General features: G+C 47.9%; 1 protein-coding gene across 24 annotated transcripts in view; it reads right to left on the bottom strand.

Moving 5' to 3' along the window:
* The window catches only part of TCF7L2 (transcription factor 7 like 2), a 198,527-nt gene that overhangs the window by 21,736 nt on the left and 159,260 nt on the right, over nt 1–17,531 (bottom strand). For 19 of the 24 annotated variants that reach the window (XM_032608418.1, XM_032608420.1, XM_032608435.1 and 16 more), the window contains 2 exons: nt 3,813–3,945; nt 1,206–1,308 (listed from right to left, as the gene is read on the bottom strand). In XM_032608418.1, coding sequence (XP_032464309.1) covers nt 1,206–1,308; nt 3,813–3,945 — 236 coding nt within the window. The remainder of the gene's footprint in view (nt 1–1,205; nt 1,309–3,812; nt 3,946–17,531) is intronic. The other 5 variants (XM_032608425.1, XM_032608438.1, XM_032608414.1 and 2 more) reach the window with 1 other exon arrangement.

The raw sequence follows: 17,531 nt of genomic DNA, 5'->3' as shown, positions 1-17,531 counted from the left end.
GTCCACCCTCCCTAACAAGACTAAGGAGCAAAAAATAAACAGAAACTCGGCCCAGGGCTGGTATTTAGCACAGCTACTGCATAATACAAGACGGGTTTTTTTGTTGTTTGTTTGTTTTTAAAGTGTAGAATATGCTCAGCTAGAGAAATCAGGGTAGAACTGGGGGAGAGGAGGTGAACCCCTCCAAAACTGTATCTTCTTTAAGGCTATAAAAGTATGTCTTCCCCAAGACCCAAACTTGAGAGTTTTACCAGGAATTATTCCTGTTAAGATTCAACAAATTGTCCTGTGTTTTTTAAAGAGTAGAGATCACCGATAAACGCGGAGAAATATATATACGAAAGCGCAGCCCCATAAAACACATATTACACACATGTACACAAACACACACACACAGAATTCTTACGACATTAAAGGCCTTTCTACTGTGATTTTTAAAACACACACATTTTTTAAAGTTAACTAAGCAAGGTTAACGGGTGGTACTATAAAAGCAAGCCCGGGCGACAGGAAGACAAATTGTAAAAGGCAGTTTGATGATCTGGGCGCTGCCAGGACCTAGGGTTGACAGGAAGGCCCCACATGCCGGAGTGAGGATTCCAGCTGCTCCGCCCGCTCCCCTCAAAATTAGATGAAGCACTCCACATGCAAAGACTCTCAGAGAGATGCTGGTTGAGTAACATGGAGCTTCTCAATAGACACAAATTTCCACTGTGGTTGTCAATCTTGGGAGTGATGGTTGGGATGGGGGGTGGAGTTATAACCCCCCACTCCCACCCCCAGATTTCAAAACTAGGCTGTGCCTGTACCCACTCCCCTGCTGCCTCAATCCAATGACAGGACTCCAGTTTGGGCTGCCACCAGCAGAAGAGCCATGATCAAGAAGCCCTCAGAGTCTTCTGCAATTCCCAAAGTACCTTATGGGTACCTTTGTTCACAGAGAAGAACCTAGGGCCTTTGGGGACCATGGGTTCAGAGCGCCAAGTATCAACAGCCTTTTTCTTACGTCATCCACCTGAATGGCTACTGACTTGCCTGCTTTTCCACAGGGCACTTCAGCAAGCAACTTCCCCATGACCTCCCACCCACTGCCCTCCCTCCCCAACTCTGTCTTCTGCGAACACAAACATACATGCACAGAATAAATAATAAGCATGTGCCCATGTGAGAAGCAAAAAAGGAAATTAAAAAATGGAACTCCTTACTGTGGTACTAACCATCCTAGCGGATGGGGGATTTGTCCTACAGCGCCGGGCGATAGCGGGTAATACGGAGATATATCTGGAGGGTGCGGAGGCCGTGGGATTCCTGAGAGAAGAAGCAGAATTTTAGGTACAAGAGAGGGAGGGAAGGAAAGAGAAACTGTCAGGTGATGGGAAAAGGTAAAGGATAAAGGGAGACATTGCCTCTGTAATCCTAGCATGAGGTTCTTTTCACGATTCTGATCCTAAGAACTTGTCGGTAAGTTTCATCTCATTATCCCTCTGCCGCAGCTTGAAAAGTTTCTCTCACTCTAGACGGATCATACACTGGCTAAATGCAGACAAACTCAGAAAATGCCAGCTTGGGTATTTCTGCCTTATGCGATTGGTATGATTATTTGAATTGAAAAAAAAAAAAAAAAGAGGGCTTGCCTGGTGGCGCAGTGGTTGAGAGTCCGCCTGCCGATGCAGGGGACACGGGTTCGTGCCCCGGTCGGGGAAGATCCCACATGCCGCGGAGCGGCTGGGCCCGTGAGCCATGGCTGCTGAGCCTGCGCGTCCGGAGCCTGTGCTCCGCAACGCGAGAGGCCACAACAGTGAGGGGCCCGCGTACCCCAAAAAAAAAAAAGAAAAAATCTAAAAGGGTTGGCACATAGTAGGGGATCAAGTAATATTAAATCCCTTTGTCCTCACAACTTGTCCCTTCCCTCTTTCCTTTTAATTCTAATGACTTACCTACATGAGTTACTCCTCCGGTTTCTAATATACTTTTCGAGTTATGGCTTTTGAAAGGTTACCCGTGCCTTCTTTCAAAAAAGTTAATTCTGTTTAAATGTGTCCAACTCCACTTTGAAGATGAGCTGTAGGAGACACTCACACAATGCCTTGGCATCTTATCCAAGGCAGAATCTGAACTGAACAGACCAGGAGATGTTGGAGGCCTGGTCCACTCAGTTCTAGAGCCTGGTTTTCTAGAGGACCAAGTTGCCTGCGTGAGTTAACCCACCCGCTGACTGGGTACTGCTGGACCACGGGGGCTGAGGAGTGAGTTCTGAAGGCCTGTGCCACCGTACACTTATTAATTCCACAGGGACACATCCTGCAATCGATCCTTAGAAATCAAGAGCGCTGGGAGCAATTTGGACCCAGAGGAGCAGACCCACGCAGCTCAAGTGGGAAGCAAAATGAACAATTCCTCAGAATTGAAACAGTATTGAAGGGCATGAGCTGCCTGTTCGCGGATGAAAACTATTTCATTTTTTTTTTTAATTCTTTCAGGAAGCTTTTAATCTGTAAATTAAGCCTCCCTGGGTGACATTTTCATGCAGACATTGCTTTCTCTCTATTACAAAAACCAAACAGATTAGCTGGGCTTGGACCCTACACCGAGCCATTCGCACACTTGAAAGAACATTTGCGGAGGAAAAGTAAACAGTCCGCAGACGTTAATCATATGCTTTACGATAACCATTTAAAAGCTATTCCCTGTACTACCATTATTTAAATGAGACGTTGAAGCTGCCATTCACTCGTGGAGCCTGGGGCCGGCTGGCAGCCTCCTCCAGCGGGCCAAGCACCAGGCTCGGTCCCCCACGAGCACAAAGGGGGCTCAGAAGCTGGTGAAAGCCAGCTCATGTGTGGCTTCATTCAGGGGCAGCCAAGGCGGCCTGAACAGGCAGTCTACCTCAGCTCAACACCAAACAATTCCCTCCGACAAAGTGACATGGGAATAGCCATTCTGAATCCATCCTTGTAATTAACTAGCTGGGAAGAGAAACCAACCCCAGCCAGTGCATCGCCCAGCCAGAAAGATACACCCTTGGCCTTAGCTGCTCTCCCAAGACCACCCCGCCTTGTTTTATATCTTGTTGCAGGGGAGCTATAAGTAACCTCGCCTTCTCCCTCTCTCCTCTTTAGGGAAAAAGCACGTGGGGTGGAAAGGAGGGACACGTATAAAAGCTGGAGTAATGTGGCATCTTCTGCCTGTTCCGTGATGCAATGAGGAAACCATGTTGGACTTGGGTCTTCCCATCTGCAAAACGGGCTTGATAATAAATACCTAGGGTATTTCAGGGGAGAAAGAACTCAAAGAAATCAGCAAACAGAATGCAGAACCCAGTGATGTGGTCCCTCGAGGCTGCACCAAGTCATCGTCAAGTGACTATAGTCCCTTAGCCACCAAGGAACTGGGGCTTCAGGGAAACACGCTGTTGGGGATCTTACACTCCCAAGGAGCTGAGGAGGAGTCCATGACATGCCTCCAAAACTATTACTGCCTCCGAGTCTGTTTGAGGCTCTTGGAGTTATAAGCCACTCCTAAGAATCACCCAGTGACTCACAGCCAGGTCCCCAACACAGCCCCTGCAGGTGTACCCGGAGCTCTAAAGAGATCCTTAGAGCTGCAAATGGACTCCTCCAAAGGGAAGGAGAGATCCACTCCCTCACCAGGCTCTGGCCTCCCTGAAGGGTTTCCTTGTCAATATCCGGGAGAGGAACGAGAGCCTCTCCATCACCACTGCAGCCAGTCCCCAAGTCAACATCCCTCCCCAGCGGGTCCTCTGGTGGCCCTGAGACCAGCACACTCTCTTTGCACCCAAGCACTCAGCCTACCTGTTTTGGGGTCTACGTCAGCTGGTAAGTGTGGAGGTGGGTTTCCCGGCGTGAAGTGTTCATTGCTGTACGTGATGAGAGGCGTGAGAGGGTGGACATGGTGAGGATGCTGCACAACCGGTACTTTGTTCGACTGTGGGGAGGGAAAGAACAGAGGAGGACACCGTCACGCCAGTTCCGACAGCCCAGGACTCCCGACCCTCAGGATGCCCTGACCACTCCCCACACCCTCCCAAACCTGGACTTTGTAAGACGCAGTCAACTCCGCCCACCGCCCTGGTCCATGTACTAAAATACCAGACAGCTGTGATTCCGCTCTCTGGGTAGGTGCACCTCAGTCTTTACCTCCCCCTGGGCCTGGCTTCCTACTGTGTTCCTGCAGGTGGCGGGGAATCTCCTACCCCAGGGCCCACGGGGAGGGACCTTCAGGAGGCAGGCAGGCTTCACAGGGGACCGGCTAGGGAAACCCTTGGTTACAAGAAACCTGGCAGGGCCCTAATCCCACCCAGCCAGCCTCCTTATCCACCACCCCAGGCTCTGAACCCCTCCTGGCCCCTTAGAACCAGTGGGCAAACTACAGTCCTTTACAGACAGCCAGGATAGGATGAAAAGCCTCACTCACGGTCTGGTTGGGAGTGTGAACTTTACCAGAAAGCTCTACACTGCCAGGCGAGCACCTGCATGTTTTATGCACATACAGCATCCCAGGTTCGTGAGGAATCTCATTAGGAAGTCGCGGGGAACGCTAACAGATTAACTGGATGGTGATGAATTGGGCTAATAAAAGGTATGTACGCATTTTACAAATGGGCAGTTCTAGAAAACAAAGTACAAGGCATTTCTACGTCTGGGAAGAGTTGCTAGGTGGAGAGGAGAAAAAAATAAAAAGAAAACCATTTTAAAGACTTTCCTAGTTGCAATGACCAGACCTTCCCAAATTATCTTCTGCTCCTTCCCCCACCCCAGTCTCCACCACCCCCTCCCCGGTCCACTATGAGACGCTATAACTCAGCCCAGCAAGATCACAAAGAAAAACTTAAGCTGAAACAAGCGAACTACTGGGCCATTTACCGAGAGTAATCCAATTGCAAAAAACCCTATTCCCCATAGAGGATTTTCACTAAAATCCTACAACAGGGACATTTAACCAGATTAGGTACCAGCAAAGATAAAGAGGCTAGTATTAGATGATGAATGGATTAGAGTCAAGTTTCATTTTAGAACGTGTCTTCATTTCCTTTTATTACTTTTAGGAAGGCACAGCTTGCATTAACATCAAGGAAAAGGAATTGCATTAAAAGAAAAGAAGGAAGGTTCAAGTGCTGCCCACTAGCGCCTCTTGAGTTCAGGGACCACCAAGCAGTTAGTTCTCTCTGTTTTCCTTCTTGTCTTTTTTTTTTTAATGGGTGAAGAAAGAAGGGCTGTGATATAGTAAGAGTATTTCTTACCACAGTTAATTGTGGGGAGGGCGTTTTAAAAGGCTCTTCTAACTTTTTCATGGGTATGTTTGGAAAGAAAAATATGGCTTTCCTAAATGCTCCTGGAAAAAAACACAGAAAAAGAAGCCAACACGCCCAACAGCCGGGTTTAATGATTTCTATAAACAACTGGACACTTTCAGAGAAAGACGGTAGCTAGTGGCTCATGGGAGACTTGTATCGTGAGCTATCATTTTGCAATCACAACATCGAAATTAAAAGCACCCAGTAACACTTCCTTCGTCAGCAGCTATGAAGGTCTGGACATGGCCCAAGTCAGCTGAGTGAAGGGCAGCCACTCCAAGGCCAGTGCCAGCATCTCCTGGTCATGCACTGAGGAGTCTTTCAGGAACCATTTCTGTTTCGGACAACTTGAAAAATAACCAACAAATAAGCTCTCACTGTGTGCTGGGGTGGACAGGGAAAAGAGCAAGAGACAAAACCTATCAGATGGAGTGGAGACCATTAGGAGGAAAGGAAAATGACAGTTGCTGCCTTCTAGAAGTTTTCTATCTGGTTGGAAAGACACACACCCGCTGAAATAAAAGAAAGCAGACCAGGGCTTCCCTGGTGGTGCAGTGGTTAAGAATCTGCCTGCCAATGCAGGGGACACGGGTTCGAGCCCTGGCCTGGGAAGATCCCACATGCCATGGAACAACTAAGCCCATGCGCCACAACTAGTGAGCCTGCACTCTAGAGCCCGCGAGCCACAACTACTGAAGCCCGCCAGCCTAGAACCTGTGCTCCGCAATAAGAGAAGCCACCGCAGTGAGAAGCCCGTGCACTGTAACGAAGACCCAATGCAGTCAAAAATAAAATAAATAAGTTAAAAAAAAAGAAGAATCCGCCTGCCAATGCAGGGTACATGGGTTCGAGCCCTGGTCCGGGAAGATCCCACATGCCGCAGAGCAACTAAGCCCGTGTGCCACAACTACTGAGCCTGCGCTCTAGAGCCCGCGGGCTGCGACTACTGAAGCCCGCGCGCCTAGAGCCCGTGCTCCGCAACAAGAAGCCACCGCAGTGAGAAGCCATGAACCGCCACAAAGAGTGGCCCCCACTCGCCGCAACTAGAGAAAGCCCGTGTGCAATAACAAAGACCCAACGCAGCCAGAAATAAATAAATAAATTTATTTTAAAAAAAGAAAAGAAAGCAGACCAGTCCCAGACAGTTTAAAATAAGTGTGGAGAAACTGTGGGACCCGTGGGAAGAACCACAGATAGCCCAAGGGAGGGAAGATCGTCACTTAGGAGTCTGAAGGACTTCCAGGGAACGAGGCCACCACAAGCAGTGGAAGAAAGCAAGTGTATAAACCTGTGATGGGAAAAGGGCAGTGAGACTTGCATTCCCCAGCTCTGCTCGAGTCAAGCATCTCTCAGGGTGCTTATCACGAACTTGGATCCCTGATACTAAGAAATCTCTCAGGAGGGACCTGATTCGGTAGGTCTGGGCTCAGGACCCACGCATCTTGGGTCTGCCCATGGAGTTACCACAGTTGTCTCTTCTGTTTAGCCATGACCCCTAGACCAGAGAACCACGAGATCCCAGACAAGCACAAACGTTAAGAGACTTGAGTCCTAATCATGAAGTGTGTCCTAGTTCTGACAGAATCCATGGAAAGGGCTTAGAGCAAAACCTGCCACATGGTAAGCACAGGAAAGGTGGCTTATCATTGTTGCTATTTTTGTTGTTCGGGAGAAGCTTCCCGATGGCACGGTTCTGTTTGCGGTTCTGAAGTGCATATTCCATGGCTGTCTTCCAAGCAGGAAACACTGGGGAGACCCTCTTTCTCTACCTGTCCACTGAAGGACGAAGATAGCATTTGGGCAACAGTGAAGTTCACACGTATGTGAGAAAAATGCTCCCTCTTCCTGTTAGATACGTGTATAAAGGGGATTCTAACAAAAGTTGGACACCTGTTCTGACTGCCATCACTCTCACATTATTTTGTACATCTCAGCCTACTAGTCAATTAGTCTCTTCCTGTTCAGTCAAAACTCTGTAGCATGGGGAGGGGTGGTCAGAGGAGGGTAAAGGGATCTGAAGTTTTAACTGCTGCCTGGCTTTGGGATGGGGGGATGCAGGGACCACTGGGACATGGAACTCTTCTGATGTGACTGCATGACAGGCAAGTCCCTAGAAACAATACAATCACACGGCTCTCCAGGCTGGCTGGTTCCTAAGCAAGTGCAGGGAGACGCAGTCATACGTGTAGAAACCAGGGTCTAATTGCCACTCCCACTGAACCTGCCTGTACCTGGACTGCTTTTATGATGGGAGGACGTCCTTCTAGAAAATGCCCATGTCTCTCCAGCCTCAGATCCCCACAGTCCCTTCTGTCTGCACCATATTATGTCCACTGCTGGGGTCGCAATAACCTTTCTTGGTGCCACCATAGCTAAGTCCCAGAAGGACAAAGACTATGTGTTGCAGACCTTTGTGTCCCCTGTAATGCCCAGCCTGTGGGAGTGGGGGGCACACTCTCATAAACTGCATAAGAACCACCAACTTGCAACAGTAAGCATCGGAAGAAGAGAAGGACAGACAGAGCCAGCCTCACAGATTAATTCAGTAAATGTCGCTGCTCTTAAATGGCATCTACTCAGAATCACAGAGTAGAGCTGGGGAGGTAGAGAGCACTTCAGAAACCGTTCAGTCCAATACCTTATTACCACAGCGTCTTTAAAAAATGGTTTTAGAGCCCACTGGCTTGCACACGGTGACCAAGAGTGAAGTCTGAGAATTCCAGGAAGACTCGGGTTTAAATCCTACTTCAATCCAGCTGTGTGACCTCTCACGGGCCTTCGTTTCTGTGTAAACTCCGGATGAGAACTGTGTCTACCGACCAGGGTTGTTGTGAAAATTAAAAGAGATCACGTCTGCAAAGTGCGTAGCAGCACAGTGCCTGGCACGTCCACACATGCCGTGCAAAGAAGCTTTGAAAACTACAGTCCAGTGAATACTAACAACGAGGGACCAGTGAAGGTGACGTCTGCTACCCCTCCGGTCTCTTGTCATTAAAGTCACAGGGGGCAACGCAGTCACAGACCGCACTCCTTACTGCAAAGGCAAAGATGTGCACGGCGGGGCAAGAGTACACGGATGTCCTGCAGCCACCCTCCCTCAGGTGCACGCCCTGCTTAAAAATGCGATGTTTGGTCCATAAATGTATTTTATTATGTCTTTTGAGAAAAGCCATCACTTTATTATGCTAATAAATAACACTGCCACAGAAGAGTTGAAGGTTAAACAAGAATAGCCGATGACAACCAAGGTCCTTCCAGAATCAGGGGGAGGGCCTCGACGTGGGAGCTGATATAAACGAAACACGGAACCACCACCCAAATAGCAAATGTCCCTTAGACTTTCCCCTTCGCTACGAACAGCTCCCACTTCTTTAAAGAGGTCTTTAAGGATTGTGTTCAAAACTGTACAAACCTAAGAAAATTCAGATGTGAAAAGCACCTTTTGTGAGGGACACGGAAAACCTTCCAGAAATGCATCCGGAATCTAAATTAAAGCTACAATGTCTGCTGGGAGTGTTGGTGGGGTAAACAGGCTGAAATATGTACCTCCTCCCTCTTTTATCTTTCTACGGAGCCCAGTGTTCAAGGCAAGTAACTGTAACATAAAACTAGGTGCCTCTTAGGCAAGCGCTTTATCTAAATATTAAATATGTCTTCAAAACTACCCAGGGGTGCGAAATCAGGGACAGCTAACTAAAGTTCAAGGTTGTGAGAGTGGCAATCATGGGAGGCTGCATGGAGAGCTTAAGCTGCTGCAAGTTAAGCCTGAAAGAATACGATGAGCACTGGGAATCTCTGAGCCACAAAAAAGCAGCAAACATTCCTAAAATATTCCACACAAGGTCAGGGAGTTAGGCCATAGTTGCCCATACACACCAGCACTACCCGGCGCCTGAAACTCACCCAGAGCGCCACTCAGGACCCCTTGCCTAGACAGTCCTCTGACCGAGACCTCTCTGGCTCACACCAGCGCAGCTCACAGCTGCTGATCTAATGGAGCCTGTGTTGAGTGTGACAGACTTTATTCAGTCCTCACAAAGAAACCTACGAAGTAGTTGCATTTGTCATTAGCTCACCCGGCAGGTAAGGAAACCTGTCCCAGGTCACAGGCTTTGCGAGCTCACCTGTCCGACTCTACCTCCTGCTGCTGTGTCTGCAGAGACGAGCCCTGGGACGGGGTTCACTGCCAGGTGGGGTAGTGAGCGGCACCCAGGAAGCCCAGCCTGGGCCAGCCTTCCCAGCTGGACATAGATGCTTCAGGCCTCATAAGGGGATCTGTCCCCCATACTCCCCACCTGCCAGTCTCTGGAACCTAGACCAGTTCAGCACACAATGCTCCCGCCATCCCCCAATTAGGAGTAGCTCAGGGCTCCCCGCCTCAGCCAGGCACACCCCTGCTATGGAGCACGAGGCATCTTTAGCAGGGGTTTTTACACCATGTGGCGGATTACGGAGGGAGGGGTGTAAAACATTTAGTGGCATGTTTCTGCTTCTCAAATACAGACACACAAGCGATATCACGGCCCAGCAGGACTCTGGTGATAGACGTGGTCGGTTCTGGCAGCAAAGAAAAAGTCAGCTAAAAACCCGAACTTATTAAATGAAGGAAACACCATCTATTTAAAAGGAACCAAAATCCTCATCTGACTTTAAATTATTGAGGCTTTATGTTTTCTACCTGGAGGAATGGCTGTTACTCATTTCTCCCCCGGTTCTGTTCATCAGGCCCTATGAGTTTTGAGCACTGAATAGTGAAATTAGAAAGAAAAGGTCCTTTAACAGCCCTCGAAGCACACAAAGCCTTTCCACCCAAAGTATTCATCCTACTGCAGCGGGAGGAGTGGGGAGGGGGCACCCCCTGTGGCTGACCTTTGACCCCTCGAGAACCCTTAAGCCCGGTGTTCTGGCCGTGCCACCCTCATCGCCGAGCGCCCACACACCCGTCCACCAAATGTTGCTCTCGATCAGGAACCCGGCAAGTGAAAGAGTGATTCAGGCCCTTCTAGATCCCCCTGCTGGCCCTCCTCTCACCCCAACCCCTCCACCTTCTCTAACTGTGGGGAACCCAAAGGGAATGAAAGCTCGCCATTCACCCCGCAACCTATTAATCAACAGACGTTGAAAACAAATAGAGCCATTGCTAGCCCTGGCCTCTCGGGTGGCCGGCCCTCCTCTTCAATACTCCCCTATGGCTCTCCCTTTCTGAAGAAGAAAAATGGGGCCAGAAAGCGCCTTTACGGGGCCAGCACAATAAAACAAAAGCAGCACAGAGGAGCATTTGTCAGCCTTCTCCCCTCCCCAGGGTGGATATGAAGGGTCTCCAGAGTCTCAGATGACCGGCCCTCCCAGGGTCTGAAATCAGCATCAGGAAGGGACACTGTTCACTCAAGGTTTACACTGAAAAATGGGTTTATGGCTCATCTCTATGCACTTTTTTCCAGATGCCACTTACTATGGCTGCACCAAGGTCAATGGCGACTAGTGAAACGTTAATAGACGCTGCTAGTCACTGGAGTCATGGAGCGCAGATGAGAAGGAGGGGCTGGAGAGGAGAGGCTGTTTCTTCCTCATCAACAGCCCCTTGTTGACTCAACTAGTCTTATTTTTTTGGGCTATGAACCAGAGTGGAAGGGTCAGCGATGGTAACCTTCCTGCCTAAACAACCCACTGACTGCATCAACAAAGGAGCAGCCACTTCCGTTACTGGGATGATGACGTCAGGGAGGAGCCTGTATCCAGGCCGGTGCGCACAGCCTCACTTATCTGCTGAGCATCTCGCTACTGTATCCCGTAAACCTCCTGCATGCACAGAGGGGAAGGGTGGCGGGCGGACATCCACCACGGCCTGAAGGGCTGCTTTCCACCCTTTACTCTGCCCCTCTCCCCTCACAGCTGTCCGAAGCCCAGCCAGCGAGGACCCACCTAGTGCAGGCGCTGTTCATGGTTGGGCACTGCTCCACTCTAAGGCCTTGCCCCCAGCTAAGGGGGCACTGTTTCCCTGGGCAAGACTTCTACTGATGGCTACAGCACTGCCTGTTGGAAATAATAAATAACACCAAGAAAGTTTTGCTTAAAGAAATGAGGTGGTTAAGAGAAAGGAGGTCTACCTATGAGATGCAAAAAAGAAACACCCATTCTGCAACTATAGCCTGTATCACCCTGCATCACCCAGCCTGCATCACCTGGCCTGAATCCTGTGCACATAAGGCTGCAAAGTTTTAGCTTCTACAACCACCAGAGACTGACACTCAGGGTGCTGCTTATTTGTTTTGTGAATCATCAATGGCTGACTTCTTCTCCCTCCCCGCCGCAACCCTTCTTTCTCTGGAATCAAATCCATTTAGACAGCAAGAAGAGGGAGAGAGAAGATTCTCCCAGCCGTCTATGAAATTCTGCCGACTCACAGTTCGTCCTGTACTCACACAGGCATTAAAATTCCTCGTGCAGGGAAATGATTGAACAGGGCAGGCAGGGAGAGAGTAAATGTGCAGCCAATTTTCATCCACATTCTCATACACACATGCATATACATAGAACTAACACAAACCATCCTAAGCTCTTGGCCTTTCTTGGGGTGTTTTTGGGGGTTTTTTTTCTTTGTCTGTTTGTTTGTTTTGCCCCTTCTATAATATAACAACCCGGCGGGTAACACACCAAACAGATTGCCAAGCATTAAGGGTCTAAGGGGCCAAATTCAGCGTTTCTTAATGACCTTTTCTCAATCCCCCAAAAGGAGGAGGGGAGGGTAGGAGGGGGGCTGGAGGTGTTAGGGTGGGGAGTGGACACACGAAGGGGAACACTGAAACCTTGAAAATAAAGATGTGCTCCGGCTGCCTGGCTTTGTGAACGTCGCAGCCAAGGCCCAACCCAGCAGGGCTGTGCTTTCACAGGCTCTTGAACAATTACTTCCAGTTAAGTTCATTAAATATAATTCATTTCCACTCATTCTCATTTATTTTCCAATAAAAAGAAGGCATCCCATTGTGCTTCCCCCAACTAACCTTTAAAGCATTTGCGAGCTTAAGTCTTGGCCCGCCCAGTCCAGGCTCCCCCGTGACCAGTGAGTTCCCAGGGTTTTCTTCCTGCCTGCCACAGGATCCCGGAGGGGAGTGAGGGGTACGGCGGCACAAGGGGGCCCTCTGACCATCTTAATCCTCCACCAGGTCTCAGAAATGAGGACCAGCCGCTCCACCCTGAAATAATTCCCCAGGAAAGGCAACCTCCACCCTCCCGCGAGATATTTTTCTACTACTTGGGCATTAAATGATTAGCGTTAGCATAATCAATCTTGTTAAGTGTCCGAGTTTGCAGGGAATGTTTGGGACTTGGGTAAGAGAGTACAGCTGTTTCTAGGAGAGCCGATTTTCAAAACAGAGCCAGGAATAAAACTAACCTATTCCAAATGAAGAAATCCAAAAGCTCAAATTTAAAACAACTTTTAAAAAAATAATGATTTCCAGACCATCTCCCCCCGCAAACACAACAACCCCAAATCTAGGGATTCCTAAATAAGATGGAAAGGAAATCACCAATTTTGATTTAGAATAAGTTTTAAGTACATAATGGTTATTACATCCTGGGGATTTCAAGAAAGAAGCAGTGAACAAAATCTGATACCACCTTTCTAATTTATTTATAATGAACAGCTGTATAAAAATGTCTTTCGTATTTCTTAAACACCCTGTGCCTAACTTTCCAATCTAGACGGTATTTGAAAACCATGCCTGTTACATGAGTCTGATAAGTTTCCTTCAGAGAGCAGGTAGATTTCTCTCTAGCAACAAACAAGTGAACGGAGAGGAGGGATGGACATTTTCACGGGGCCCACGGATACAAATGGCCAAACCTCAGATTTGGCAGGAATTCAGCAAAGAGAGACTAAAGAGAAGACGAAAGCAAAGGCAAAACTGCATTCTTCTGCTCTATTTTGCCCCGTTAGTGTCCCAAACGTGGGCATTCTTTAACAGACATCTATAGCCTCCATAAACGATATATGTAAAAGGGCGCGGAAATTCAGTGTGGTAAGGAGGACACAGCACCGCTACCCCCTCTGAATGCAGCTGTCGAAAGTTTAAGGTAACATGGGAATGACCCAAGCAAAGTTCACTTAAAAAAAAAAAAAAAAAAGCCTTCGAATGTGTGCAGAAGTATGTAATCTGGAGGGCATGTCAGGATTTCATCACATAACAAAATATTGCAGAAGGAAAGAATTCCATGACATAGTCAACCAGGCCTCCACCATCCCCAAACCACAAAGGGGAGGTTTCCCTAAAAATACAAGGTTGCAGGCTCTGTTGCTTCCAGAAAACACGGAGGCAGCAGCCTGTTGTGACAATACAAAGATCATAATATCTGTATCATCAGAGTCGGGAATTTACCCTTTCAAAGGAACTCCCTTCCCATAAGCCATAAAGAATGGAGGTTTCCCCATCCCCAAAGCAGCAGGACCGCTATGAAGTAACCCCAAGTAATTTGAGTAAACAAAGGTCTGGAACCTTTCAGGAATCTGGAAACGGGAGGCTGTGCTGGGTGGGAAATTTGTGGCAACACAATTTGTACACTTGCAGTGCCAGCCTGCACTCTCTCTGCCACAATTCTTGACAGTTTACACAAGTGTATACTGAACTAGAAAGCTGCACGGAACCAGAAAGGAAAACCAAGACATACATCTGTCGTTCCTTCACGCTCAACCAGAGAACTATCTACCACCTTGATAGTTCAACACGACATATAGGATTTTAATTCATGACTTTGAAAACACAAGGACTCTTACGGTGTGTAGTGTATTTCATTCCTTCTTCCCCCAAATATGGGATCTAAGAGCTGACTGACCACTGCAAATGTTTCCGTTTGGCCATTTAACAACAACAAAATAATAACGAAAGCAATAATAATGACAATTAAGGAATCGCCTCCGAATTCAAGAGAATGCTCTTAACAGCTCGTGGCAAAGGATTTGGACCCGAGAGTTGAACACGGTATCCCGTATTCTAAGCCCCAAACTGGTATTGCAAAAGGGCCTTCTTCCTAACCATTAACAGCACAATAGGCGGTCATCAGTCTCTTGCTCGGGTTTCCAAAACACATTTTATATTAAGTTTACAAAATACAAACACTGCAAGCAAGACTGGAGCCCTAAAAGGCCAGCAGCATCTAAATTTGGAGATTGAAAATAAATACAACCGAAGACAAAGCAACAGAAAGTTAGCATTAAATATGAAACCACAATACACGGTTTACATAAGCCCTGCTACTGGAAAAGCCTTATAGCTCAAAAATGTCTCAAGCTTCCAAAGTATGCTCCTCTATGAGCGCATGTCATTCTTCCTTCTCTTTCTTCCAGTGGAGCCCACCCTGGTGGGTGAAGCGGAAAAAAATTATTTGTTAGAAGAAATCCCAAATCCCACCGCCCTTTTCCAGATTCCAGCTCACTTGCACTTGGGGAGCCAGGTCTGCATCGCTATAGAACCGTAAGGATTGTGATGAAAGTCAAGCTTTCTCTCCTCCCCATCTTTTTTTTTTCTTTAACCCTTTCCCCCCTCCCCCAAAAACCACTATGAAAAGTACACCGTGAAAGAGCACAGCTTGAGATGACCATTTATTCTTGTCTTGTTTTTCCTTCCCACCGTCTGAATTTTTTAAAAAAAAGCACAAAGGTTTAATGGTCAAGACCATAAGCAAGGACACGAACACACACACACACACACACACACACACACACACACACACACACCCCTCACTACTCACCCAGCAATTCAAATTGAGGTGCCAACTGCCCAACTGGTGGAAGAGAGTGAGCCCAGAGGCCACCGTGCCTCCCTTCCCACTCAAATCTTCCATTCCCACTAAGATGGTATCCCTAGGGTACATAATAGCTTTGGTTTTCTTTCTCTCCACCTCAAAAAAAACTTTCTCTGTACCTTCAAGATGGGACTGGGCCAGCTTTTTTTCTCCTCCCTTATTGCTTTTCTCACTTTTCTTCTTCCTCCCAGCTTCCCCTCCCTTTATTCCTTTCACTTAAAGAGCTGAAAAAAAGCATCTTAAAAGATGGAGATGGCTCCCAATTTCTGCCCTGGGGTACTCGGAACGATCACAATGCCTGCAGTTATTTCGTTGATTCTTCCCTGTCCACACACATGCCTCAGAAACCAAAAACAAAAGAAACCAAATAATCTAGTTCAACTGGTTGCAGATTAAATTTTTAAAAGTTAATGAAAAGAAATTGCTCCTAGTTTCTACTCTGTACCACTAGGAAATCCGTGAAGGAAGGGGGAAGGCCCATCTTCCCCAGCCAGCTCAGGGCACTAAGCAGACTTCCCCTCCCTCACCGGTTACCTTGGGCAGCAGGGACAGAGCTACCGCTAAGAGTAGCTAAGAAATTACGGTCAGCCGTGAGGGAAAATGATCAACCGAATGCAGTAGGCAGGCACTTTATCTGCAAGATTGTCAAATCCCTCAAAACAAATTTCTCAGGGAGAGGGCTGCCATGGGAGAGGGGGAGGGAGGGGGAAAGTGTATTTTCCTGTCACAGTGACACGGGAGTGACACTTGGTAGGGCCTTGCCAGCCACGCGTACACACCCCTCTTTTCCTTCCAGAGTAACAGACTGTGCCTGAAAGATTTTCAACTGACCTCTCTGGAAGCAGAAGAACGGAAGCTTCCTGTGTTCACTGGCATTCCAGTAGTCTGAAGCCTGACTTGCTTTTTTGATTGTGAGTTTTGTGAGCTTCCCCAGAATGAGACGGGGGGTGGGGGGTGGGGGGTGGGGGGGGGGAGGGAGAGAGGAGAGAGGAGAGGAGGAGAAAGGAGAAAAGAGAAAAGGCAATCCCTGAGTCCCACCAACCCGACTTACTTTTCTGGGGTCTCTCCTAGGTTCCAGGGCCAGGTACATGTGTGTGGGTTTAACTTAATTGGAGTTGAGAGACTCAGACATCATAGGCCTGAAATCGTCCTCTTTTCCATGAAGGAGGGGAGTGTGGGAGGGTGTCTGCTCCAGGAGGGGGTTAACGACACAAGAAAGTTGCAGAGGACAGAAGTCGCCCAGAAGACCTTTCAGGTCCTTTCCCACCCCAAGTGTTAATTAAATCATTTCACCCTCTTCAAAAGCAAACACACAACTCTGATTTGCATGCAGGTAAGAAAACACCCCTACTGCCACATGGGATCCCGGCCCTGTCTTGCTTGAAGCAAGACCGGTGGCAAAGATTCGGTTTCTTCTGGCGCGAGACATCTAACGTACAGGAGATGTTTTTAATTTACCGACTCGACTGCCCAGCTGTTTATCTGCAAACCCACAGGGCTGTTTTCATGATGTTGGTCTTTAAGCAATCCGTTAATACACCAGACAAGTTAATAACCCTCGAGCCAGGCCCCACCCATCATACCCCCTTCTACAAAAAAACACAAGGGCTGGAAGGGCTTCAAGATAACAAAAAAGTGAGGCTTCTTAATTTTCTTCCTCTTCTCTTTTAAAATACTGCTCCGTGGCCCCTCTTTCTCGACTTATCCGGCCTTCCTGTGTAAGTGTCAGGCAGCAAGCTTTAAGGAAGGCCCTTAATACCAAAACAAAACCCTGCCATTTCCCTTTACATGGAGGTAACAAAAGCAATGAGGCTCCAGTTTGACAAGTAAAAAGCCCCAACACAGCCCCCTAATTGCCTTCCCTCCCTCTATTCACGTGGACCACCACACTGGGGCAGCTGCCTTTGTCACACATGCAATTTCTTAAGTAAACTGCAAGTTCCTTCCCCGCTGACGGACAGCTCCCAATCATTCAGCAACAATAACTCATAAAGGGCAGCCAACAGGATGGGCAACTTTGACTAGAAATTTATATTCTGGCTTTCTCAAAAGACAAGGAAAATGGAAACAGCAAGACGAGCCAACACATTCCAGACAGACCTCCTCCTCTGCAGCCACCTCCTCCTTAAAAAGGACAGGGAAATCTTGTGAATTTCTTCAAACTAAGTCCTCCTAGGAAACTATTCCCAGATATCTGCTGCCCCACTGCTCTGTTCCGAGGCGGTCCCCAAGGTGCCCCGTTGTCAGCAGTACACCCACGTTTAGAACATTTCCATTAAAAACACCCCACAAGGTGATCGAAGGCTGCAAAGTTCTGTGGGATTATTTTTTAAAAAGACGTCCTCAAACCAAAACCAAAACAAGAAAAGCCAAAAAAAAAAAAAAAAACCAGGAGATCTTCCTTTCAACATGCAAT

This window comes from Phocoena sinus, chromosome 16, assembly GCF_008692025.1.
Source record: "Phocoena sinus isolate mPhoSin1 chromosome 16, mPhoSin1.pri, whole genome shotgun sequence".
Taxonomy (NCBI): domain Eukaryota; kingdom Metazoa; phylum Chordata; class Mammalia; order Artiodactyla; family Phocoenidae; genus Phocoena; species Phocoena sinus.
Note: the sequence above shows the minus strand (reverse complement) of the source record. Positions and strands in the feature narration are given on the sequence as shown.